Below are 27,024 nucleotides of genomic sequence, written 5' to 3' on the forward strand. Positions count from 1 at the left end.
TTTTTGAATTCCAAGGCTGTTTCAGTCTGTCTTCTTTGGGAATCTTCTGTGTACAGTTTGGAATTCCAGAGTGTTACAAAGACATGGCTGCTTTTAGATGTTTACCATCAAATGGGAGGAGTTGTTCAGTGCAGTACTCATAAATCCAGCGACTCATCCAGAAAGCAAAGAAAACTAGAATTGTACTCATTGCTGGGGGTGTGATCCCAAACAGTAAGTCTTACTAATTTACAGAGGGGTTCAGCAGATTTTGTGTGTAATCTTGCAAATTTTGTTTGAGTAGTTGATTCTGACTAATGGAGCTTTAGCCTGTTCGTAGGGTCCTTGGAACTATAAAATGACGATAATGGGTGCTTTTATATCCATGTTATCAAGTGTCAACCTTCCAGTTCTCTCTTCCTTCCTGTATTCTCCTTCTTACCATCCTTGGTGTTTGTAGGATGGCTTTAGTTGTCATTTGGGCCATGGACACATCTGCCTGCGGAATTCTCCTCACTATTGGAACTAAGACCAGGAGACTGTAGTTGTTTCTTCTTTTAATAAAACCCTCTCTCTCTCTCTCTCTGTTCTCTTCCATTTTCTAGCAGATATATGGAGTGACCACTCCTTTCAGACTGATCCAGATTTGCCACCTGGCTGGAAGAGGGTCAGTGACATCGCTGGGACCTATTACTGGCACATACCCACAGGGACGACTCAGTGGGAACGCCCTGTCTCCATCCCGGCAGATCTTCAGGGTTCAAGGAAAGGGTCCCTTAGTTCTGTAACGTCATCTCCCACCCCAGAGAACGAGGTAAAATGGAGTGTCTTTTTAATGGTTTAGTAGAGTGGATGTATCTTGTGATTTCTCTTTAGACTCATTGCTTCTGCCCCAACAGGTCATCAAGGTAAGCGTTCCGATTTTTATGCATGTTGCATTTGAAACCTCTGAAATGCTTCCTCTTCGTGAATAGTGTTAATATCATCTTTCAGGGATCTTTTTATTTTTTAATGGCTTTTGGTCTCTTTAAATACCATTCCAGGTACAGAAAGTAAGAGAGGCTGATTAATGAGAAGTGGTTAAGATTCCCTGGGGCGCACTGAGGCAGTATTTGACTCTGTAGGTACCACTTCACACTGCTGGTTCCATAAAATATTTACACGGGGAAGAGCGTCTCTTGGCCTGACGTGTTATAATCACCACACATCTTATTAATATCCATGGGCTTATTTGACTGCGCGGAGAGAACGTCTGCAGGAATAACCCTTGAGAACCCTTAAATGTTTAATTCCTAATAAAAAATAAAGAGAATTCTGTTTATTTAGCGGAAGTGACATTATTTTAGACATAATTAGCAGCAGAAATTTGTTCTGTCCCTGAGGAAGAAATCTGATGTTTAAACAAAGAATTGAGGCATTAAAAAAAATTCCATCATGATAGTTGTTAATACGGAAACTCCTGCAGTGAACCTTTGTGAATCCTGATAACAAAATATTCAAGAGAATTACAGTGGGAAAAGGTCACAGTTAAGTAATGGCTTTTTTTTTTCTTTTCTTTTTTTGTTTTTGAGAAAAGAGATTTGATTCCTGGCACACAGGCACTTCTGCCTTTTCCCTGACCACAGTCTTTTGTTCTTTAAACAACTTATTTTCTTTTACTTTGAGGACATGGAAGGAATTTGAACTGCATCTCTTACCTGAAAGCCTCTCTACATATTTGCTGCTATTATTAACCTTCCTGTCTTTAAAAGTAAACAACATCTTCCATTATTTACTTGCTCTTCTCTAGGAGGCAGGAAGACCTACATTCCAACCACATTCTTGCTGTTACTGGGCTTCAGCATCTCACTCACTCCACCTGGGCCTCAAACTCTCCATCTTTCAAGTGCCGGTTAGGGCGAGCTATGACCCCCTGTTGATAGACTGGGGCTTCGGTTTGTTGGTACGGGGCCCTGATGGTCAGACACCCGCTTCAGTTCCACTGAACCACTTAGGATTTCATTGCTTATCACTGGGCAATTTTGATCTTTTTTTTTATTAGCATAATATTCCTCCTCCCAGAGCAAATCCCATTCAGTCTGTTATTCACCTTGTGTGAGGTGTGCTGGGAGGTGGAGATGAACCAACTTCAGCCTACCAGGAAGTGGAGTCCTCCTTCATGCCAGCCCAGGTGCCTCTTGGCATTTCTCCCTGGGTCTCAGAGCGGCTCCCAGGAGCCGAGTGGGCCCGGACACCCCTGGGCCCTCAGTGAGACGCAGGGGTCCTCTCTCATCTTCCCCTGCACTGCTTGGCATCTCTGTTAGAGGCTCTCCTATTGCACCCTTTACCATCCTCACCGCCAGGGAGAGCCCTGCAACCTGAGAATGCCAGGGTGGGAAGGGGGCGTCCGGCACCAGTGTCCATTCATCACATGCAGGGAAGCCGAGCAGAGAGGCCAGTGGCCGGCAGCCATGCTGGGTCCAGAACTCAGGGTTCCCAGATCCTCCCGACTTCCAGGCCAGAGCTGTCCTCACGGGGCTTCCCTGGCTGAGATTTCAGCCCACCTGCTTTCTCTTTGTCCAGAGGTGAGATGATCAGACTGAGTTTGAGAGACTTTCTGTTCAGTGAGCCTCTCATCTTCCGTATATGGAAGAAATGAAGTTTGTCTTGAAGCCCGCATCCTGCGGCGTGGGTGGGGTGAGGCCCAAGGTGGGCATCTCGGGGTTTAAGTGACTCAGATGTTCTACTTCTGTGGTTAACGTGGGAGACTTTTTGTTTTCATATTTTCTGCATAAAGTCTTGGGAAGAACACAGCGCAGGTGGGCTGCTGACCCTGGGGAAGGTGATCAGGTGGCAGAGTCCACATTTGCATCCCTGAGCCTCCTTCTGACACCCACTGTCACCTGCTCTGCCCCTAGTCTTGCCTGCTTCCCTCCCTTCTCCCCCCCCACTGCCCAGCCCCCTTCCCAGCTCAAACTATGTCCCAAGGCCTGCCTGCCTGCCCACCCAGTTCCTCTCCTGGAATTCAGTATTTCCATCACATCTGCACTGCTCGGCCTCCCAGCGGCTACTCATGACTTATTGTAGCTTTCAGGGTATTTTCATAAATGTCACTTCATTTGTTCCCTTCAAGACTCTTCATGTGGCAGAGAACACAGCTGTTCTGTTTCCCACTTTTAAGAGGTAACTGGGACTCAGTGAGCTGAGTAACCAGGTCAGGGTGGGCTGATGCCCAGTTCTCAATTCCAGATCCTGTGGTCTGCCCCAGTACTGGGTGAAATTCCACCTTGGAAGTTGGTTCTGTTCCTCTCTTCTGTAGCCATCATGTTGGATAAAGTCTTATCCCTCCAAGACACATGTTAACAGATGTGTAGCTTTTTGACATTTCAGAGACAGGCTCATACCCAGCACTTTAATAAACCAGTGGCATGATGTTCTTCAGGTCAACCTTTTGATTGTTTGCTCCATACACATTGCTCCCTGTACATACGGCCATCCACAGAGTCAAAGAACCAAGCAGATATAAAGGCAGTACATTGAAATCCTAGGGGCAGAGGGATAAGCAGGTAGCAGAGAGAAGAGGTTGGGGGAGACCCAGCCTTCCCTGTTCCCAGGTGCTGACAAGGGTATTAAAGCAGAGACGCTAAGGGGAGTCAAGTATTTACAGCACCAGCCTCATGGCTTGTCTCCTTACTCCTCAGAAAGCCCTGTGTATCTGTACAATAGTTGTCATTCCTTTTTTGTATTTGACAACCCACATGGAGACGTGAGGGAGCTTACCCAGAATTACACACCTACCCCCTAGTGGAGGCAAGCCTGAGTGGAGGCGTGCTGGCCCCTGGCCTCACCCCAGGCTTCACCCTGTGTCTATCAGGGGCTTTGCAGAGCCTTGGATGTCTTCACTCACTCCAGGGGAGAGTGGTTACATATGCAGAGCCATCTCGAAAATGACTTCTTTTCATAACATTGTGCTGTTGTTCAGTTGCTAAGTCATGTCTGACTCTTTGCGACCCCATGAACGACAGCATGCTAGGTTTCCTTGTCCTTCACCATCTCCTGGAGTTGGCTCAAACTCATGTTCATTGAGTTGGTGATGCCATCCAACCACCTCATCCTCTGTCATCTGCTTCTGCTCCTGCCTTGTCTTTCCCAACATCAGGGTCTTTTCCAATGAGTCGGCTCTTCGCATCAGGTGGCCAAAGTATTAGAGCGTCAGTTTCAGCTTCAGTCCTTCCAGTGAATATTCAGGGTTGATTTCCTTTAGGATTGACTGCTTTGATTGCCTTGCTGTACAAGGGACTCTCAAGAGCCTTCTCCAGCACCACAGTTCAAAAGCATCAATTCTTTGGTACTCAGCCGCAGGTGCTAATAACAGTTGAGAAAAAATGGTTATTTCTCCAATGCCATTTCTTTGATCCCTAAATAGAATCTATTTTGACTAATTTGGAAACATGAGAGAAAGCAAAATGTTAAGGGTGACAAGAAACTTGTAATATGTCGTGTTAGAAATGCATATTTTTATACAGCTTTTTCCTGAGCTGGCTTTAAAAAAAAAGTAAGTGCCAAATCTGTTGACTAAGCTTCACAAAAGCCTAGGACTGAAGGCTTCCTTACAGTTTGAAAATTGTACATTTCACATTCCAAAGTTCACCAGGGAAGTGTTAAGTGCAACGCATAGTGTTTCCTCTGCAGACGCCAGCAGTATTTTTGCAAGTTTATAAACTGGACGGGAAGCACTTGCCGCTGAAATTTGGCCCAGCAACGGTCTCCCCCCAATCCATCAGTTTGTTCCAACTTACTTAGATGTTGCGTCTTAGAGAGAAGAGGGAGCTCCACAAAATACTTTAATGAGTAACTGTTGGCCCGTGAGCAAGTCTTCCCCAGACTCTTCCCAGCTGAAGGCGTTCCCAGTTCCTTAAGAATAAGGGCAAGGAGGGAAAAGTGGCCTCAGCAAGGAGGGGCCCAGTCGTTTCGGGGCTGTGATCTAACTTTGTGTTCCTGCTGCATCTCTCCTGGTGTCTGGGAGGGGCCTGTGCAGCTAAGTCCCCAGGAGAACAGTGTCCGAGCATTGCTTTGGAACCTGAGGATTTTCACGTCCATTGAGAAATAAGACGGCAGCATAAAGGGACCGGTCTGTCATCATTTTCCTGAACTTCTTGACCTGCTCCGGGAGCCTTGATATTTCAGAACTGGCAGGAACCTTTGAGCTACGGCAGTATTTCTCAGCCCATTGAACCAAAGGCTGTGGCCAGGGTAACCTCTGGGGCTTGCAGAACATGCTGACTCCTTGGTCTTACCCTAGGCCACTGAGCTAGAGTCTCTAAGGCTGAGGCCTGAGAATCTGCCTTTATCACATGCTTTTGCCCCACCCCCAAAAGGAGGGGTGCTTCCCTGGTGGTGGCTCAGATGGTGAAGAATCTGCCTGTGATGCAGGAGACCCAGGTTTGATCCCTGGGTTGGGAAGCTCCCCTGGAGAAGGGAATGGCTCCATTATTCTTATCTGGAGAATTCCATGGACAGAGGAACCTGGCAGGCTATAGTCCATGGGGGTTCAAAGAGTTAGACACAGCTGAACAACTTGCACTTTTCCAAAAAAGGGGGAAAAAGAAAATCTTATGCTTTCCAGGAAATTTTATGCCAAGGGATTATAAAAGCTGGTCTTCTAGTGAATCTAGTCTGTTTTTATTTATGTGTCACTTCTGCTTAAATACTTTGGCCTCGTCTTAGCATCTCCTGGGAATCATTGCTCTCGTTTGCCTACTTTCTGAGCCCTTTGATCTTCATTGCATTGTGTCTCTTTGTAGTATTCTTACTTGAGGTATGTCAGCCTCCCTTTTTGATGGTTTGGGACCTACCCCCCCCCCCCCCCCCCATCTCGCATCCTCAGCACTTGGCACAGTGCCTGGTATGTGGCAGCGTTCATTAAATACTTGCTGAATGAAGGAATGAACTGGCTTCGTAGCGGGAGGGAGCTCTTCACTGACTGACTGTAGCCCCAGAGCCGGCAGTGGAGCCGGGACTCCCCTGATTTTTCTCTAGTTTATAGTTTCTAAATTGTGCTGCTACTCACACAGACTAATTTAATTCCACAAGCGTTTGTCAATCTGTTTTCTAGTTAGATTTTTTTAAAAAACTGCTTGTATTATGTTTGCATGACAAACCATAACTGTTCTTTTGATAGTGTTGCATCCGACAAAACATAGAAAGCAGTTTTAAAAGAAGGAAAGAATAAACCCGTGTACATGGATACAGTGCTCATTAACACTGACTGGCCTATTCAGAATTCCAGGTGCTCTGCCATTTACGATCAAGACCACAGCTCAAATCTTGACAGAAGAGGATTATGAAGCATAATTGATAATGCTCTCTAGTCCTTGGGCTCTGAAACATTTTGTTCTTAAATGCCTTTTTTTATTTTCTCCGTGGCAAGAGTAGAGGATAAGGACAGTGCTGTTTCCTGGGCACCTTCGGGCAGCCAGCCCCTGCGCTAAGGGCTCACATTCTTGACCTCATGGCATCCACGCTCCGGTGGGAAGTCTCTTTAGCCCTGTCTGATATGTAGGGAACAGTTCACAGAGCAGGTGAGGGCAGAGGCAGGGTTTGAGCCCGAGCTTCCCAGACGGCTGTGTTGACTTCGTAGCTTCTGAAGAGCGTGCAGAAGTGATGTGATCATGGCTTCATCAAGACCACTGTGGAATGTTCATGTGCTTTCCTGTCTGCCCAGCCGTCAGCGGGTTCAGCCCTTCACTCTTGCGCTCCAGCTTGCATGTTGATACCACTTCATAGAGACGTTCGTAGCACCTCCAGGGACTTTCTCATCCCCTTGGACCCCATCCTCAGGAAAACTCTGTTGATCTTGTCAAAGGATCAGCTCTTAGTTTTCTTCCAGCAGAAGGACAGTGCATCATTTTTGTTTGATTTGAGGAACCGCTTTCTGAGATCCTGGAAGAGAAATCTGGAAGAAGAAAACTCTCAGTAGTCGAAGTTACACAGTCATATTACCTTAAGGGGTCATGAAGAGCACCGTGCTGAAAGGTCGTGAAGGGTCACGGCAGCTGCCACGCCCCAGGTGCCGGGTCAGTCCCCCAGCGCTCAGATTTTGGGGCTCTCAGACCTGAGCATGGTCACCATAATCAGGATAAGGGCTGCTGCAGCCTGGCCAGGGTCATGGCAAGCAGCAGGAGAGTGTGTGCCCACCATGAAGTGACACCAGCATCTCTCAGCTGTGCAAGGCTTTTTAGCTGCATTGCCTGAGAGGTGATCAGTTAGAGGTCGTTGCTCACAGAGGATGGTCTCTGTCCTCCCTTTATCTCTGTCCTGTGTCTGTCTTTTCTAGGACATGTTACGCCACCTGCCTTTTCCTCTGATTATCTTCCTCTTTTCTTTCATCCCTCACTCCCATCACCCAAACTACAGACTTTCTGTAGAACCCAAGCATCTCTGTTGGTTTCTTTTTTCTTTAAATTACTAGCTAAAATGTTGTATTCTCTCTTCATTAAAAAAAAAAAAAACAGATGAATAGGCGATATCGTTCTTAAAATTTAGACAAGTTGTTTTGTCCTTCATTGCCCTTGATTTTAAAAAAGAAAAATTATGGTCACTTATGTGAAAGAGAACATTTCTCATCTTCATTGTCAGTGAAAATTTTAAATTTGGGAGGGAAAAATAGACTCTGGCTTGTTCATAGTAAATAACACTAGTTTCCTTATTTCTTTGCTTGAGTTCCGTGCTAAAGGGTTTATTTAGGAATACTTACATGTTATTTTAAGATTTTGCAAAATCACTGTATATCACCTTTGTTTATTTAAATCTATGAAAGGTGATTGTAGGAAGTTTGCCCGTTGACTCATGTCTCCGTAGCATGAGAGCTGAATTCATACAGTCTTAGACGCATAATCAACTTCTACTTTGCAGGGACTCCTGCATCCAAAGAGTAAATATATATGTAAAAAAATTTAAACCCACACGTACAAAGAAATGTTTGATTAAATGCCAGAGGCCTTTTCTGAATACTTGTTTTTAAAAATGCCCTTCTTTCACTCTCTATAATCCCAGCACAGTGTTTTTGGAGTATGATTTCTGATTTCAGATTGCTTTTGTCAGACACATGCCTTTTAAAAAATTTTCTTCACGAGAATGCAGTTAGGGATAGAACACAAAACCCCACACCCATGTTAGGGGGTTCATAGGTCCCCCCAACTGACAGGTTGAAGATTTTCCTGTAGTATTTTCTCCTCAGTGAAAACTGAATACTTTTTGGAGGATGGAGTGAGGAAAGAGGTGAGGGGCTGGACAACTTTCCTGTTCCGTGCTCGGTAAAAGAGATCATTTTAAAAAATAAATAGAGACAGTGGTCTAAGTTTAAAAAACTGCAGGTCAGCTGCCTAATCCAGAAAAGAAAGCAACAGTAACGCCAGCTGTGCAGTGATGATAGATCCAAATTTGCAATGATTTTTCCCTCAGAGAGGCCTTCAGAGCCAAATAAATGCATTTGTCAACACCTGGGACATTTGAACTCGGCCACTTCTGTTCTGAGTGGCTTTGAAAATTGTATTCATTGTGTGCCGAAGCTATGGGTCAACACTACCGTCTCATTTTCAAAGAACTTTAGTTGAAAAGTTACTTAGTGGAAGAGTTTCTCCTGTTGATTTATTCAAGAAAAGAGATCTGCCTGACAAATCAGTGAAACAAGTTCATGAGAGTGTACCTGGGTGTCTTATTAGTATCATTTAATTCCCTGAACGTCACATGGAAAATATTTGAATATTCAGTTAATGGAATAGAAAGAAAAAAGATGTTCTCATTTATCCAAGGTTAATGAAGGAGTCATTTAGATTCTAGGTCTATTGTAAGGGGTTTGCCAGCAAGGCAAGGCTTCACGCTTTGTCCTATAACTATGTTTAGGAAAGCATTTTGTGATCGAATATTAATTTGTGAAGAGGCTTGGGTGGCAAGGAGGTAGAGCTTTGTATGAATGAGGGGAATTTACATTAGATTGTCTAGACTGTTTTTTTATTAGATTAAATCTCAGCAAGATGAGGTCAGGCAGGGTTCCTTACCCTCCTTTATTATTGTTTTTTTCCTAAGTGGAGATAATTTGGCCCCTAGTTTTGTTATGCCCCTAGCTATGGACACTCCCCAGTTTTCAACCCGCTCATTGACCAGCATACCTCAAGAAAACAGTTCTTTGGTCAATAGAAGAGAAAAAAATTCTTATGGAATTAGGTATGCGAGGCCTTTAATACTTTGATGCATATTGTGTGCTTTTAAGACCACATGTAGACAGTAACTTCACTGTCTGGTAATAGCGTTCAGCCGTTTGTCTTGGTGAGTAATTAAAGCGCCCCCTGCCCTGGGCCTCTAGTGACGATGTGGATCTAGGGGGAGCAAGCTACGTGTTGCTGTCGAAGTGAATTTGTTCCCTAACCCATCCGTGAATATCAATGCTAACAACAGTGTCTTGTGTGTGTGTGTGTGTTTTCTTTTCTTTTCTTTCCTTTTCTACCTTTTATTATTTTCTTTTTTTTTTTTTAAATCAATGTGCTTTTTCCTATGTGAATAATTATATGTCTAGAAACAGCCATGGAGTGATTTTGCTGTTCTGAATGGGGGAAAGATTAATAGTGACATTTGGAAGGCAAGTATATGGTCAGATTTTAGCTCATTCAATATCTTGTCCTTTTTGCATGGCTGTGGCATCTTTGTGAACATCATGCATTCTGCAGGGACGGACTGAGGGGCTTCTGGCTCAGGCGGTGGGGCTCACACATGTCGCTTTTTCTGATGTCTCCCATTGTGAATGACTTCAGACTGGTCGCCCCAGGTTCCTGCTGTCTTGTAAGAGCTGGCATTTGCACTGAGCCGGCATCAGCAGCCCATGCATGCCTTTTTTTCTGCCTGAGCTCACGTACACTCTCTGCCTCGCGCTGGGAGGACCTCTCTCTCCCCTCTGATATCTGAGGCCGCATACTAGGCCTTCTGCCTTTCTGCATTAACAGGGATCTCATTTCCTCTAGGATTTGCATGCGGCCACAGTCAATCCGGACCCCAGTTTAAAAGAGTTTGAAGGAGCCACCCTGCGCTATGCATCCTTGAAACTCAGGTAGGGCGTTGGACGCACCCTCCAGGAGGTGTGGCTTTGTGCAGCTGGAGATTGCGATAGAATCCTAAGTTCCATTTTCTGTTTTTCTTTCTAGAAATGCTCCACATGCCGATGATGATGATTCTTGTAGTATCAACAGTGACCCAGAAGCTAAGGTTTGTAAGAAACGTGCTTTCAGTGACCAGGCTATATTCTTGCATCAGAATAATGACTTGGGATAACGGCCCAGTTTTTACAAACTATCAACCTAGAGCCACTTAATAAGCAATTATCCCTGAGTCCTCTCTGGTTCCTAATCTCCCTCACACTTAAAGTAAATCCTTTCGGCCAAGTTAGGTTTGGGAGGGTTTCTGTAATCATCACAACTCTGCTTAGTATCTCACTCCATCAATTCTTTGTGCAACGTGATAAGATTATTGTTTGAACAGGTGGGCTCCAGAAGCCCTTGAAGATAAGCCAGGCTCTGCCCTGTAATGCAGAGGACGGGGAATTGAACAGGTGCTTGGACCCCTCACGCCCATCTCCTGCAGGGCAGCCTCATCCATATGCACAGTGGAAGCTCCTTGCCATCCCTGTCATAAACACTGGCCTGCTTTATGTGGAACATGAGAGTGAGCTCGCTCTGGACTTCTGGTGCTGGGTGTGAGCTGTTACAGTTGCCCATTGATCCCCGAGAGTCAGGGCCCTGTGTTTCTCTGTGCAGTCGCCCACCGGGTGCTCTTTAAGCTTTTGTCTTGGACTTTGTGTTCTCTAAGCAACGTCCAGTGAGGCGGTGGAGCGTGCGCTGGGGGGCTGGAGCCTTGGCTGATGCGCAGTCCTGCCACCTCCCTACCTCTGCTTCTCGGCTACCTGTTCCCCTTTTCTTGGCGCCTCAGGCTCTGCCAGCCTCCCTATCCCTGCCCCTACCCACCCCTTGTTGTTGCCTTCAGCCCCTGTATGGGGCTGGGTGTGAGCATAGGGAGGGTTGTGCCGGGCACATGGTCTCCATAGTGTCTTAGGAAGGAGCCAAGTAGTCACCTGCCCAACCCGGGCAGACAGCATAGCGATGTGTTCAGTGGGTGACACCGTGGGGCCCCGCCCACTCCCAATCCAGGTACCTAGCATCCCCCGACACAGATGTTATGATAGACTGGAGAGTCGTCCGTTTACTGTGAGCTGGGGTGGTGGGTCCATGGGAAAGGGGATTCCTGGCTCAGTTTCCCCACTCTTGGCCAGGGCATGGTACATCAGCCCAGCAGCTGATGGTCTGTGGTGATGAGCGGCCTGTGGTGGTCTGCACTCACCCTGTAAGTATCCCCATCCTCAAGAGAGCACAACACTGAATAAATGTTAAAAAAACACCATTAGAAATCTAGAGAAAGAATGCAGAAGAAAGGAAAAAGCTTCATGTCAATACTTTTTTATAGCTCTTTTCCCACTGCTTTTTAACACATTTTCATTTGCATCTTATGTAGCAGGACCTAGATATTCTTCTGAACCCCAAAGCAGATCTATGTCTATGCATAAAACAGCAAATAGGTTCCTATAGCAGTAGTTAAGTGGGGAACACCACCCAGGTTCAAAACCTTGGCTCCTAGGCTAGAAGCTGCCATATTGCCATTGGTTCTGTGAGAATCCCAGGGCTCGCAGTTGAAATCTCCGTTGCTCTTAATTTGTGGAGCTTCGTTCTAAGCACATACTGGTTGGATGATGCCTGCTCCAGAGCCAGCGGGGTTCTGAACAAGTTCTTGGTCTGCTGCTGACACCCTGACCTTTAAAGATAAATTGTATGGTTCGAAAGGGAAGGAACGCAGTAACACAGGAAGGTGAGCTGTGAATAATTTGCTTTTCTGCCAGGTGTTTTACAAGGGCTATCAGCAAAGGCTGGAGGAAGAAGGGTGAGCAGCAGTATTATTTTGCTTTACCCGGAAGGGCTGGACCAGTGATGTCTGTAAAGCTGAGTGTGAAAGTGAGAGGGACCAGGAGGAGGATGAACAGAAAATGCAGATCAAATTAGTAACAGGAATAGGAGGCCTGGCTGAGCTGTTACCTAAGATGACACTTTCTCTTTTTCCCCCCAGTTTATTGCTTACTGAATCCTTGATCTTCTCCTGTTCTATCGCCAGCATGTCTATTCCAGCACCTATTAGGAATTCGTGTGAATAAGGAGGCTCAGCTTTCTCATAAGTAACTGAAGTTGTACTTAGTTCAAAACAAAAAGTGTGTGCATTGTATTATTTATTTTATATACTTCTTTGTTCCATAAAAGATCTGAGGAGACTTATAAGAACAATTAGAAGCCACAGAATACATAATGGAATAATCAGTGCATCTGTCTGTACTGGGACAGTAGATGGAGTTAGGACAGATCAGACTGGGGAGAAGGAAAAAGCATGGTTTTTCAGCGTATAGGACTTGGCACAACTGTGAACATTGACCTTTGGGTTCATTTTTGTGCCTCCTGGTGATTATTTACATTGAGGATTCTGACAGTAAATGGTATGAATTCCTGTAAGGGCATCTCAGAATCCTGTACGAACTTCTGCAAACAACACATGCTTCTAACCACCCCACCCCACCCTAGATTCTGAAGGTTCCCCTGCTATAGAGAGTCACTGGCACTCTTGGCGACCCCAGGCCTGTTGGAAGGAGAGAAGGGTTTCAGACCCCTGCCTTCTATGCCTGCACTGTGCATGAGCTGGAAGCATCTCAGGTCCTTATGGAATGTAATGGATTTTCCAGGGCTCTATTATAAAACACTCGTAATAATGAATGTTTATTGAGTACTCACTTTTTGCCATAGTCCTAAAGATTTCATTGCTGTTAACTCTCATCCTCACAAAAATTTAAGGGACTCAGTATCATTATTGCATATAAGGAAACTGAAGCATAGGAAGTTAAGCAGCCAGTTAAAGAGCAGAGTCAGGATTTGGCTCCAGAGCCCATGCTCACTAGGTTGCCCCCAAAAAAGTCTCAATTGGAGCTTCACTTAGGGACCACCGTCAATTAATATGATCAGTGTCCTTAGCAATATACTCCAAATATTCATATATATATTTGAAGTCTGTAAATAGATACACACACACACCTTGGAAGGAAAGTGATGACCAACCTAGATAGCATATTAAAAAGCAGAGACATTACTTTGCCAACAAGGTCCGTCTGGTCAAGGCTATGGTTTTTCCAGTGGTCATGTATGGATGTAAGAGTTGGACCATAAAGAAAGCTGAGCGCCGAAGAATTGATGCTTTTGAACTGTGGTGTTGGAGAAGACTCTTGAGAGTCCCTTGGACTGCAAGGAGATCCAACCAGTCCATCCTAAAGGAGATCAGTCCTGGGTGTCCATTGGAAGGACTGATGTTGAAGCTGAAACTCCAGTACTTTGGCCACCTGATGCAAAGAGCTGACTCATTGGAAAAGACCCTGATGCTGGGAAGGATTGAGGGCAGGAGGGGATGACAGAGAGACAGAAGGGGACGATAGGGGATGAGATGCCTGGATGGCATCACCGACTCGATGGACTTGGGTTTGTGTAAACTCCGGGAGTTGGTGATGGACAGGGAGGCCTGGCGTGCTGCGATTCATGGTGTCGCAGAGTCGGACACGACTGAGTGACTGAACTGGACTGAACACACACATGTATTTATGCACACAGAGAGAGAAATTTGAATTTTGCTCATTGGAAGCAAAGGGCAAACCCATTTCAAGTAAATTGGTGGAAAATTATGACAGTGTGGACCAACCTTCTGGTCTGACCTGAGTCACAGGTGAAGTCTAGAGGTGAAATGGATGGGCCACAGGTTTTTTCAGACCATCCATCAGTGGTGTCATTTCAGCCAGGCTTTTGATAAAAGTTGGGCCGAAACAGGAGGAAGGACGGGGGGGCGGGGGGCGCCTGTGGTGGCGGGAGTGGGGCTCACCGAGTGGCTGGCAGCTGGCAGAGCCCCACACACATGGTGCCCCTTTGGGGAAACTGAGGAGTCTCGCTGTGCTCCTCGGGATGCAGGGTCTCGCCACCCTGCGATGGAAGTGGGCCAGGGGAAGCCCTGCAGGGAAGACTTAAGATAATCCTTCAGTGCTGTTTCCAACAACACTAAATGAAATTTTTTTTTTGCAAGTTGGGAATAAGTCCGTTGGTTTAGAACTGACATTGATGAGGCCACTTTGGAGGGCTTCCCCATCGCCACCACCCCCGGCCTGTCCCATCTGCCTCTTGGTGTCTCCTTGCCTGTTCGTGCTGCTGGGGCCCCTAAGGAGGCAGAAGTGGCAAGATCTAGGTTCCCAGATGTTCAAGCTTTCCATAGATCTAAAGATACCTAAGGGTATCTTTCGTTAACCCTTTCCAGTCTTTTTAATTTGCCAACAACCCAGGCACTGAGTGCCTTGTAAACAAGCAGAAGGTGTCCTTTCTTTAGGGGAAAAAAATATTTAATTTCATGTAAGATGGAATTCTAAATATAGTCCCTGAGGAATAAATAGATTGTTAGAGAAAGTGTCTTCCTTACTCCTTCAATGAAACCGAGTTGCTGGAAAAATAAAAGTTTTTAGGCTATCAGGATGTGAATACTTCAAAATTCCCTCCAGCCATTCTGAGTCTAAACAACCTGATAATCAGTTGTTCAGTGAAAATCTAAGTACCAGCATAAATGATCTCTTCTCCCCACACCACCTCCCCCTTCTTGCAAGAGCAAAGTATTTTTATAACTCTGACAGTGTTTTATGAGCCGACCTACTTTTTTATACAGGGAATGTGTTTTTTAGTTGATTGCCGTGTATGTATAAGTTTGTATATAATTCTCAGCTCTTTAACTTTTTAAGATAATTATTTATTCATACAAAGGTCACCAAGACTGAGTTCCCATATTACCTTCCACCTGTCTTCCCATAATAACATCTTCATAATCATGGACTACTATCCAAAGTAAGAAAATAATATTGAGACCATATTACTAACTAAAATAGGCTTTGTTCATTCCCATTTTCCAATTTTTCCCACTGATACCCTTTTTTTTGTTCTAGGACCTAATCCAGGATACTACACTGCATGTACTGAGCTCTTAAAAAATTATTTTACCTGTTCCTTTCCACAGTTCTCAGATTTATTATTCTTTATTCCATTATATTAATAATATTCCACTTAATTAATTGCGCCATAATCTGTCTAGGCACCCAGTAGTCATACAATTTCAACTACAGAGCAGAGCTACAACTTCATAAAAATAGGTGGCTTTTTTTCCCCTTAAGTCATTGCTTTGGTACAGATTGCTGAAACCAGTATTACCAGGTCAAAGGCTATCAGCTTATGGCTTCTGTCACTTACTGCAAAATTGTTTTTCAGAAAGGCTGCAGCAGCATGTAATTCCATCTCTAATAGCCCAGAAGACACCTTTGTCCGCTGCCCACTGCTCTCTAGGCTTTGTCATTTTTATTTACTCACATTATTAGTTGTATTGGATGTACGCTACTACCTCCTACTTTAAATTTCCCCCTAAGTTACCAGCACAGGACATTAGTTTTGTCAGTTACAAAACCCTGCGTTTATTATGGAACTCCGTGTTTCTGTCCTTTCTTGGCTGTTTTTTCCTCTTGCTTTTCTATCCATTTTTAAAATGAATACTTCGGTTTGGGATAATTTGAGATATACAGAAAAGAGGCAAATATAGTACAGAGTTCCCCTGTCCGCGTCACCCAGCGTCCCTTTCTTTTGCATAAATAACTGTAGTGTCCTTGTCAAAACTGAACAGTGGTACAAAGCTGTTAACTAAACACTCTATTCTGATTTTACCAGTCACTCTTCTACATCGTTCTTTGGTTTCAGGACAGCACAGGGTGTTTAATCTCTCTGCATTTTCAAATTCAAAGCTCTGTTTGTAACCTAATTATTTTTTTCTTTGTCTATTTTGTGTCACTTTTCCATGTGAAAACGTGTTTTTTAAGCTTCTCATTTTATATTGGAGAATAATTGATTAACAGTGTTGTGTTTCAGGTATACGGCCGAGTGACTGAGTTATACACATACATGCATCTCTTCTTTTTCAGATTCTTTATGTGAAAATGCTTTTTAAATGTTTGTATATCCAAACATTTTGTAGATAATTGCCTTTTGTGCTTCAGTTTGTCAAGAAGGCAATCTCTTGTCCTGTTTGGGTGGCCAGGTAGCTTGCACTTGTAAATCTCCATCATTCTGCAGTCTGCCACTGTGCTCCTTCTCCTTTCGTACCTTAAAATCCTAATTTAGTCCTTTACAACTTTCCTTTTCTCATGGCATGTGGCTTATTGCTGGCCAAATGTTTGACCAGAATGAGTAACACTAAGATAAATCCAGTTATGATTAAATTGTTGAAAACTGAATGCTTTGAAAAATATGTACTAATTCCTTAGAATTCTTCCCTTTGTGTGCTGGACTTCTCTAAAGGAAGTGTTCTGCCATCTTGTGGACAGTATTGAAAAATACATCCTTAGAGAAATTGGCATTTCATTTGGACTGAATTGCTTGTAGCTTGTTGTTCAGTCGCTCAGGCGTGTCCGACTCTTTGCGGCCCCATGGACTGCAGCGTGCCAAGCTTCCCTGCCCTTCACCATGGTCCTGGAGCTTGCTCAAATTCATGTCCATTGAGTCAGTGATGCTTGTAGCTAGAAATGATGTTGAAGATGATCTGATGGGCCTCCTTTACAGGTGAAAGGGTAAGCTCCAGAAATTTTGAGTACATAACTTTACTAGGGTCACATAATCAGTGGTGGAGACGGTATTCGAAGGTGGTCTTCTGGGCCTCTGATCACCCCATCTTACTGTCTTCTCCGAGTGTATGACAAATCATTTTCAGGATATTTGTGAGGAGAAGTAATTAAATCTGCATTTAGAACACTGCTCCTTGGCATCCACGACAGAGAAGCTTGGTAAGGAAGATGGTCTTGTCCCAAGTATTAAATTATCTGGGTTTCAGCTTCCTTGGCTGTAAAATGAAAGTGTTATTAAGTCACTTCTGGTTCTGAGGAATGAAGTCTGGTTCTGAGATCTAAAGTGAAATGAGCAGTCCTGATCTCTGGCATCTGGAGATGAAATAGTTCCGTCTGCTCTGTCTCCAGATCCAGAGAGAGGGCTGGGTTGGAGGGTTGGAGGCAGGGCTGGCTCTCTTTTCTGACCTCACGCTCCTCCTGCACCCCAGTGTTGGGCACTAAGATGCAATTTTCCTGCAAATGCAAGGCACCATGGTTATTTCCCACATATTACAGATTAGAAATTGGTGCTTCAAACAGGTTAAATAATTCTTTTATCACAGCCTATGGAACTGGGACTCTAGGTTTGTTGCATTTGACTCCACGAAGTCTGAGTTGGTGTCCACCCACTCCCAGTGACCATTTCCGTCAGCTTTCTGGTCACTGGCTGTGTGGCGTTTGGAATGGAGGTAGCAGGGATATTGGAGGTAAGGCAGGGTAGGGGGACCAGAGAGCCACTGCTTCAGGACGGACCCCCTCCCTGCCTTTCCGCCGCCCCCACATTCACGTGGTCCCGTCCTTTTCAGTGCTTTCAGACTTTCCTGCCCACGTTGGCAGATTCGAATTTAGTTGTCCTGCGGCCAGACTGCAAGGTACTGCAATTCTGCTAAGCTCCAGCGTGCTGCTGATGCTGCTGGTCTGAACACAACATGTCAAGTAGCAATAGTAAAAAGTTTGAAATCTGGTCCACAAGGCTTTGTGTTCCTGCATCTCTACAGTCTTTGTATACAGTGCCTCCCGGTTCCGTTGCGGCCACTGCAGCCAGTTCTCAGCATATCAAGCATGTTTTTCCCTGGCATTGCTTTTTGGGAAAGCTTTGCTTATCTCCTTCCTCTTTTGTTATAACCTGCCCCAGATGGAGAGAAAGGGGCAAGAGATGATATAGATCAGCAGGTCTGGTAGAGACACTTTCAGAAATGAACGGTGAATGAACTTGAGATTCCAGTATTTGTATGTGAGCTTTATTTATCTGTGTCCTCCCTTGGTTCCTATTAGAATAGATTTTCCTGAAGTAATTATATTAGTGGCTACTGACTAGATTAGCACTAATAGATAAACAGGAAGGGGTAGAGAGTATCTTTTCTCATTCAGGCTTATTTCTGGTCTTTGTAGCAAATTTGTTATCATTACTTAGCATTTATATGGGATTTTTTATGTGTACGTATAGTTCTTAGAATTGATTTTTGTTCACATGGCACTGGTTTTTTTTTCTTCCAGAAATCCTCATCTGTGTGAGAAGCTTGGGTTTGATTTCTGTTGTTGATTCATTAACTGAGTCAAAAACATTTATTGAATCCTGAATGTTAAAGGAGAAGTCGTGTGTTATAATGACCAAGAGCATGGACTCTGGACCCCAACTATTTGGGTTCAAAGCCAGACTCTGCTGCTTACTTAGCTGGGTAACACTAGGCAAGTTACTTAGCCTCTGTGTACGTCAGTTTCCTCTTCTGGAGAGGGTGTGATAATAGTACCTACCCCACAAAGCTATGGTGAACATAGTGAATTGATACACACATAAGATAATATGTCAGGTGGTTGGAACTATCTCAGTCATACTTTATGCATTAGCCATTGTGATTCAATTCTTACAAGAAGGAATGGGTATGACCCCCGCCTTCAAGGGGCAGACAGCAAACAGGCAAATTCAGTGCATTGTGCTCAGCGTGGAGCTCTAGTGCCATGAATGGATGCTATGCAAGGGACATCAACCCTGGGTGGGAGTAAGGATGGCTTATATGGCTTTCCAGAAGGAGATGATGCCTAAACCAATGAGTGTACTTGGATTGCAATGGGATTTGGTGATTCTCTTCCCAGATTTACTTATGGCTGCACTGGGTCTTTGCTGCTGCGTGAGGTCTCTCTTTAGCTGCAATAAGCAGGAGCTACTCTCTCGTTGTTGTCCGTGGGCTTCTCCTTGCAAGGGCTTCTCCTTCTGTTGACGCAGAGCATGGGCCTTAGCATTTGCGGCCTGCGAGCTCAGCAGACCAGGGATCGAACCCATGACCCCTGTGCACTGGCAGGTGGATTTTCTTAACCACTGGGCCACCAGGGCAATCCTCCAAAATTTAAATGTACATGCAGAAGATTGTGTAATGATTTCATGTGTAATTTTGTGTTGATTTTCAGCAAATGCTTCCAGGAACAGGTCTGTTAAAATGAGACCATCTGTATTTGTCCATGACCGCAGATAACAATTTTTTCTCCTATCTTTTCCTATGCACATGTGTAGTGAACCATACCAAAACATGGTCGCGTAAGACAACTGTTCACGAAACAAATTCGTGGCTTCCGGAGTTTAGGAAGGGCTCAGTGGTGCCGTTCCTTTTTAACCCACACGAGGGCACCTGGGGGCCGGCGAGGCTGGAGAACCCACTTCCGAGATGGCTTCTTCACTCACGGGCCTGGTGGCTCGGTGTTCCTCGGCCGCTGCCCCTCTTCACGCGGCATCTCCTCCTCCAGAGTCTCTGCGTGGAGCCCGGCCTTCTCACAGACCAGTGGTCTTTGGGGAGGCAGGAAACAGCCCGACGTCACTTCCGCCCTCCTCAGCGCTCAGAGCGCCCCGCCCGGAGCCAGGACGAGACGCGGACTCCGCCTCCTCAGGAGAGCGCCAGGGTCACACTGCTAAGAGCGTGTGGGCGGGGGAGCGTTATCATTGGCTTCTTTGGGACGGACAGCCCACGTCATTCTCGTGTTTTAGTCGTTCGGTGAAAATGCCCCCAGTGAAGGGCAGGGCTGTCAACACCGGTGAATCAAGAAACCAAGGCACAGAGCCAGTGATGAACGTGCCAAGTCCTGGCCACATGCGATGGCTTTCAGGTTGACATTCACAAAGAGGAGACGAGGACCGTCTCATTAACCTTAGGAGAGGAGGGCGGCGCACCCAGAGGCCGCGTCATCTGCCCGGGCGTGTCCAGCTGGTCTGGGGGGAGCAGGCCTCGAGCCAGCCTCCTGACTGTGGACCCGCACGCTGTTCTGCGGAGCGGAGCGACCCTCGCAGCCTCCTGGACTCTGAGCCAGTGGCCTTGGGTTCCCATTTTGTCTCCCAGCCCAGAGGACAGCTTTTGTGTTTCTAAAGCTGTTTTCCTCTCTTTATTTGCCAACATGACCACGCATAATGCTGTGTTTCCAGCGGAACCACGTCTCCTTTTCCCTTACTAACTTCTGGTCACTTCGCTTGCCTGCACGAGCAGTCGAGGACTTGGCAGCCGTGTGCGCCCTGGGTTTTGAAAGGCGCTGTTGAAAGGAGCTGCGTTGTTATCCCACTGTTGGCAGCTGCGCCCTGCAGGGGGCAGGTGCCTGGAAGGCTAATTAAGGAGAGGCAGACTTCCTCCTCTTCCTGAAGGAAGGAGGCAAGGGAGGTGATGGGCGGCCCCCAGCAGCAGTGGCAGAGGTGGGCGTCCTGGCCCCGTTGAGATCCTGGCCGAGAATTCTGGGTTGTGGGTGGTCGCAGAGCTGAACGGCCTCTGGCAGAAACAGCAGCGGCAGCACTGCCTTCATCCAGCAGGGCCCGGCCGTCCGGGGAGAGCCAGCTGCTCAGGACCCTAGGGGTCCTGAAGCTCGCATTCCAGGCAACACGTACTGGGCATTAGCTTCTCAGTACTTAATGCTGGTGCCAGGATTGATGTAGTACGTGGCTATTTCTTATTTATTTTCAGTTACTGAAATTGACAAAGAAACCATGGTTCCTCCTAGAGCACTATTAGGATGATTCAGACACGGAGGCATTTTAACTGAGCCACACTGTTCTGTCACTCTTTTGCCTCCTGTTTAAGATCTCATCAGAGTGCGGAGCCACGAGAATCGGAGACTGAGGCCTTTCTCTGCTCCAGGTTCTGGCGCTTTTACGGAAATGGTTTTCATAGTCAGGCTGGCGCATTTTCGGTCTCTTAAATTGCCACCAAGAGCGACAGCCCTCAAATTGTCTGCAACCAAGTCATCCATCCAGTCGTTCTGTGTATGCTATACTTAGTCAACGACTGTGGTGTGCAAAATGATATCAATCAGATCAAGGAGGGGAGCAAAAGAAAATAATAGCAGAGACAGTGGTGGTCTCATTTAAGAATGACAGTTATGATGTTATTGAACTTAAAGAAGTGAGAGATAATTTGCAGCTATAAGTGGAATTTCAGTTGCTTTATGTTGAAGGAGACATTTGAGATCAGTTCGCTAAGCATAATCCATAAATAGTTTAAATTGACAGCGTAAGTGTCCATCAGCAGATGGATGAAGAAGATGTAGTGTATCTATGCAATGGAATATTATTCAGCTTGTCACTTGTGACAATGTGCATGGACCTTAAGGGTGTTATACTAAGAGAAAGACAAATACTGTATGATGTCTCTTATATGTGGAATCTAAAAAAGCTGAACTCATAGAAACAGTAGAATGGTGGTTGCCAGGGGCTGGAGAACAGGGAAATGGGAGATGTTTAAGGGTACATACCTACAACTAGGAGGTAAATAAATGCTGGAGATCCAATACAGTGTAGTGATTATAGTCAACAATACTGTTTTGAAAATGTCAAAGTTGCTAAGAGACTAGACCTTGGTTGTTCCTACCAGAAAAGAGAAATGATAAAAATGCAACATGATAGAGGGGTTAATGAACACTATAGTGTTGATCTTACTGGAATATAATAACATATCAGCATGTTGTACCTTAAACTTACATAATGTTATATATCAATTACAGCTCAATTTTTGAATATTTAAAAATAATTCAATTTGACCTTAAGAAATCCTCAGACTGAAAATCACTTCAGTAAAACTGAACCAGACATTCTTAACCCAGATCTCCAGCCAAACAATGCTACAGTTCACCTCCTGTGGGCACAGAGCAGAAATGTGTCCCTTCAGGTTCCATTACAGTCCCTCATTCTCTCAGCAGACCTGCTGCTCAAGAAGGGGACCCAGGTGCCCAGCTGAGGCCCACTCTTCTGCTCCAGCCACATTCCCAATGGTCAGTTTGACCAGCATATCACCCCTGTCTCTAACAAAGCTGAAACATTGGCCTATTGTAAATGACACGTGGACCCTAGAAGCCAGAATATATGATTTCTCAAAAAACCTTTCTGAGAGCTGTGATTTTGTCAGAGCTATGAGTTCAAATGAGAGCGATAGCAACCTAGAGCTTATTTTTATAGAAAATGTCAGTTTTCCCTCTTCACCTAATGCTATGAGGCAATGCCACTTAGTAAATAAAATAGCTTATAAAGAAGACATCTCTCCTGCTTCAGGTATTCTAATACATGTCTGCCACGTTTTGCTTGAAATGTGGAAACAATGAAATGAATGGATGCCCAACATAGACCTCCATCGTTTGGCAGTGGTAGAGGGTGGGTGCAGAAGGTAACTAACAGCTCTGGCTCCAGCCATGTGCTGGGCGCTTTACTTGCAGCAGGCCATCTGATTCTCGGAGCAGCCCTGCAAGGGAGGGTGACATTGTTCCTCCCATCTTATGGATGAGCAAATCGCAGTTCAAAGACCCCAAGTCACTTTCCTGAAATGACAGGTCTATTCTGTGGATGAATCTGAACCTGATTGAAGTCGACTCTAAAGCCTATGTTCTGATAATACCAGTGATGATCCCTGATGTTCATTGAACATTTAATGTGTATCAGTTCAGTTTAGTTGCTCAGTCCTGTCCTACTTTTTGTGACCCCATGGACTGCAGCACGCCAGGCTTCTCTGTCGATCACCAACTCCCAGAGCTTGCTCAAATTCATGCTTAGTGTGTATGGGATACACATATACCAAGGTGGTTTGGGGCTAAAGACAGAAAAAGCTCATTTTCTGTCTTTCAGGCTCATCTGGCACCTCTGTGAAAGGCAGTTGCGAACACCTACATCCTGCTTCCACCGCCTGCTTTTCACAAGGCCCATGAGCTGTGTTCTTATTTCTCCTATATTTAGTTGAAACTGAGGGACGGAATCCTGCCCACAGCTCCACAGCTGATAAATGGCAGAGCTGAGATGTGAACCCGGGCAGCCTGGCTTCAGAGATCGAGCTTTTCATTTCTGGGCTGTGCTTCCTCTCATGGAGGTGGGCCTTCCCGTGGCCTTGCAAGCATGCCATTGGAAGATTGAGAGGAAAAAGTTATCCTTTGTGTGTGTGTGTGTGTGTGTGTGTGTGTGTGTATTTGTTTTAGTGGATTGTCAAAGCAGCTGACTCCCAGTGAATGACCAAAGAGGAAAGAACAGCCAGAGCCTTGGTCCCTAATGTAGGGCCATGTTACAAGGGGAGAGGGTATGAAATAGGAGCGAGACTACCCAGGTTCTGTCACCAGTACTGTTGTGTGACTTTGTTAACCTCTCTGGACATCACTTATCTCATATGTAAAATGGGATGGTGCCAATGCCTAGCCTGGGAAGCTCACAGTGTTACTATGAAGACCGAGTAAGATGTTATAGAAATGTTTTGATGTATATGACATGTGATTTTGGTCTTCCAAGAGTGTCGTTAGAAAATCCTGATGTGATGGTTCCCAGCAGACCAATCGGTCTCGGTGAATTACTTGTTTTTGGTGCTGGGTAGGTCCCGTCAGCTAGAGGCCGTGTGGGGCTGAGGCCAGTCCCAAGTATGCTGTCTTTAGACCACCCTCCCTCTCTCTCTAATCCAGCTGCTTTGGGAATCCTTTCAGCAGTTGGCATATTATAACGTGTTGTAGCTTAAGTGAAGCAGGATTACTTTCGTTTTTTCAGACTTTAGAAAATAAAACAAATAATGTATGGTAACACAGTGGTTATAAGTGAAAATGCAGACAGTACCAGCTTATACAAGTTATATGAGGGATTTTTTTAAATCTAATTTTCAGAAAGGAGGCAGTGATGATAGGAATAAAGAATTTCCTCTGTGTCAATGGGGCTGAGTGTGTGGTGCTTCATTTAATAGACAAAACAAATCCTGAAACTGTTTTTTAACTAGTTACAGTTGTGTGTGTATGTGTGTGATTTCTCACTTTACACAGAGCATATTACTCTCCCCTTCTTCTGTATGTTAAGGCACGTTTATGTAAATCCTGCATCAGTGCAGAATCCCTCCATGGTTCAGCCCGGACGGCAGTGACTTGAGTTCAGTAATGAGAGTCTTCTCTTTCCAATGCCCAGGGAGAAGCCAAGCCTGAGGTCAGTCTCAGACCTCTGAGTTCTGGTTGAGAAGCTTTGGGCTTCAGCCACCAGGAGCTTTAGATTAGCTTTAAAACAAAGCAGAAACAAAAATTCCAAGGTTCTCGGTATTATTGACATCAGAGTTGCCCTCCTTTTACAGGAAACTCTAGATTGTTCCTCCCGTGGTTGCTCCTTCTCCCCACTGGTTTGCAGTGATTTCAGAGATTACAAACACTGCCAAAAAGTGGGGGATTGCCGCAGAGTCTGGCCTGCTGCTGTTAACAGCATTAAAGCACTTATATTGTCCGCAAGATAAGTGTTGATAAATAATGTAGCACCTGTAAAACATTTTCCCCAAAATCTTTTTTTAAAACTTATTAAAAAGTTAACACATGGGGGCGGGGAGGAAACTGACACAGGAAACTCAGAAATTCACCATTGGCCCATAGTATTTTTTAGCATCACATTTATGCAAAACCTCCGTGTTCCTCTGGAGTTCTTGGCAGACCTCTCTCTCTGGAAGGTTCTAGTCTGCTGAGATGAGCGCATGCCAGCGCTAACTTCACATTGGCCGGGTGGGGTTGTGCTAGGTGAAGCTGGCCCCTGTCCTCCCCAGAGGAAGCTGTGTAGAGTTAAGGTAATGTGATTTTTGCCAGCACTGGGGCCCTCCACTCTTTGCGACCCCATGGACTATACAGTCCATGGAATTCTCCAGGCCAGAATACTGGAGAGGGTGGCCTTTCCCTTCTCCAGGGGATCTTCCCAACCCAGGGATCGAACCCAGGTCTCCCGCACTGCGGACGGATTCTTTACCAGCTGAGCCACAAGGGAAGCCTGGGAGAAGGAGAGGATGGAATGAACTGATAGCCTTAAAACATACTTATTAGCATATGTAAAATAGGTAGCGGGGAATTTGCTGTGTGACGCAGGGAGCTCCAGTCAGGTACTCTGTGACCTCGAGGGGTGGGATGGGGCTGGGGGTGGGAGGGGGTCAGGAGGGAGAGGACCTATGTACACCTGTGGCTGATGCATGTTGCTGCATGGCAGAAACCAACACAGTATTGTAAGCCATAGTTCATCATTCCCTGTCTCCAAGTTCTTGTCGTCCCAGAGCTCCCGCTCATTACTTGATGCCCCGTGTAGAAGGAGGACTTTGCGTTGCGTCTTCGCCGACACTTTTCCAGCTACTTCTCCATGGCTTTTCTCATTCTCCTCTAAGAAAGTTAATCCAGACTTCCTCCGCCTTTCTTTATAATTTGTATTGCTTTGGTTAGCTTTAGTGACTTTTCTTAGGAGACCCTGCATCTTCTCATTAGAGGAAAAAGATGAATCAGCAGGTATTAGGTGCATTGTGGGAGAAGAGAAGCAGCACTCATAAGGGGTCTCATCTCAGGGGGCTCCTGGGGGAGGTGGCGGAGGGAGAATCAGAAGACCCCACTGCCCACGCATACCTGCCACTCATGGGCTGGGAGAGTGACATACCCTGGGTGAGTCACCACCCCCTGATGGGCCTCGTCCATCAAGCAAAAGGGACGAGCAGAGCTTTAACTTTGGCTCTGAAAACAAGGCTCAGAGGCTGAGGGGGCCCTAATTCAAAGAACAGCAGAGCATTAAGAGATGAGCTGCTGTTTCTACAGTGGAACCCCAGAAAAGAGGGAGGTGAGTTTGGGAATGAGTCTTCTCCTTGCACTTGGACCAGCAGCCTGGCCCAAATCACTGGACCTCCACCCCAGGTCCCTTCAGGGGGCTCAGCTGCAGCCGTCACACAGATGGTGTAATGAGCTTTGGGCAACATCCAGAGCTGCGGAGACCTGGGGTCCCCTGCCCCGAGGCTGGGTCCCCTGAATAATGCGAGGTTCTCTCTCCCTCCTCCTGTCCTTTCCCACTAGGAACTCCTCTCTGCTCCTCTCTGTGAGTCTCTGTCACTTTTCTTACTACCATCTCAAAGCTTTGTGACAGCATCGCCTGCAGAGTCACTTCTCGTAGAATTTTGGGGATCCATTGCCTTAAGCATTCTCCGGGCCCCTCCATGGTTATTTCGTGGGATCACCAGGGTTAATCCTAGAGTAGTTTCCAGGTTCTGAAGTTACACGGTTCCTTAAGGCTCCCTCTTCCCTTGTGTCCCCACACTCACAGGACACAGTCTGAGTTATTTGAGACACTGGCGTGTTACCTGCTTGTGAGGAGGGGCCACAAGAAGTCCTTTTGGTCCGTCCGTCTTCGGCTGTAGTCCTAGATACATCTGTTCCTCGGATGTGTTGTCATCTCTGGGAGTAGGTTTTTAGCCTTTATTCTGGTCTTTGTTGGAAATTTGCTCCTTTTTAGTTCTTCAGCTCTGTGTACATGCATTCCTACCCTGTGAATTCAACAGAGCTAATTTTAAGCAAAGCCTTTAAAACAATTACTTAGAACTCTCTTTTCTTCTTGAATTGCTGTAAATGACTTGGAAGAGCATCTGCTCACACTCCCTTCATCTTTGCAGCGGACTCTGGTGCCAGTTGGCCAGGGACCATCTCAGCAAATGGTGGTGACTAAGGAAGACTTTGATGAACGACCTTCCATGCCCACGACTGTCCCCCCAAGGCAGAAACTCATCCTTGTTCTCAGCAGCTCTGCAGCGGTCTCGGGACTCGAGTTTACTTGTTCGTGAAATGAGGTGGCTGGGTTCCAGGTCCCCAGGGCCCATATGTGCTCGGCCTCTGTGCTGTGGGCAAAGGCTCTTCCATGTGCTTGCTGTGTAGACTTCTAGGAGTCGGCTTTGCGCGCGAGGATCTGGTAAATCTCTCTTTAGGGTTGATCAAATCAACAGCTTTGCTTCTAACTGCAGTCTTTGTAAGTCTTCACACTCTATGAGTTCACTGTGTTCATCTCAGACCCTTTGTAA

General features: G+C 45.7%; 1 protein-coding gene across 13 annotated transcripts in view; it reads left to right on the top strand.

Moving 5' to 3' along the window:
• APBB2 (amyloid beta precursor protein binding family B member 2) overlaps window positions 1-27,024 on the top strand; it is a 405,670-nt gene that overhangs the window by 292,101 nt on the left and 86,545 nt on the right. For 7 of the 13 annotated variants that reach the window (XM_070451963.1, XM_070451967.1, XM_070451965.1 and 4 more), the window contains 4 exons: window positions 585-793; window positions 9,533-9,595; window positions 9,975-10,060; window positions 10,155-10,215. In XM_070451963.1, the coding sequence (XP_070308064.1) occupies window positions 585-793; window positions 9,533-9,595; window positions 9,975-10,060; window positions 10,155-10,215 (419 nt within the window). The remainder of the gene's footprint in view (window positions 1-584; window positions 794-9,532; window positions 9,596-9,974; window positions 10,061-10,154; window positions 10,216-27,024) is intronic. The other 6 variants (XM_070451966.1, XM_070451973.1, XM_070451970.1 and 3 more) reach the window with 4 other exon arrangements.

Source organism: Odocoileus virginianus, chromosome 21 (genome assembly GCF_023699985.2).
Source record: "Odocoileus virginianus isolate 20LAN1187 ecotype Illinois chromosome 21, Ovbor_1.2, whole genome shotgun sequence".
NCBI classification, from domain to species: Eukaryota; Metazoa; Chordata; class Mammalia; order Artiodactyla; family Cervidae; genus Odocoileus; species Odocoileus virginianus.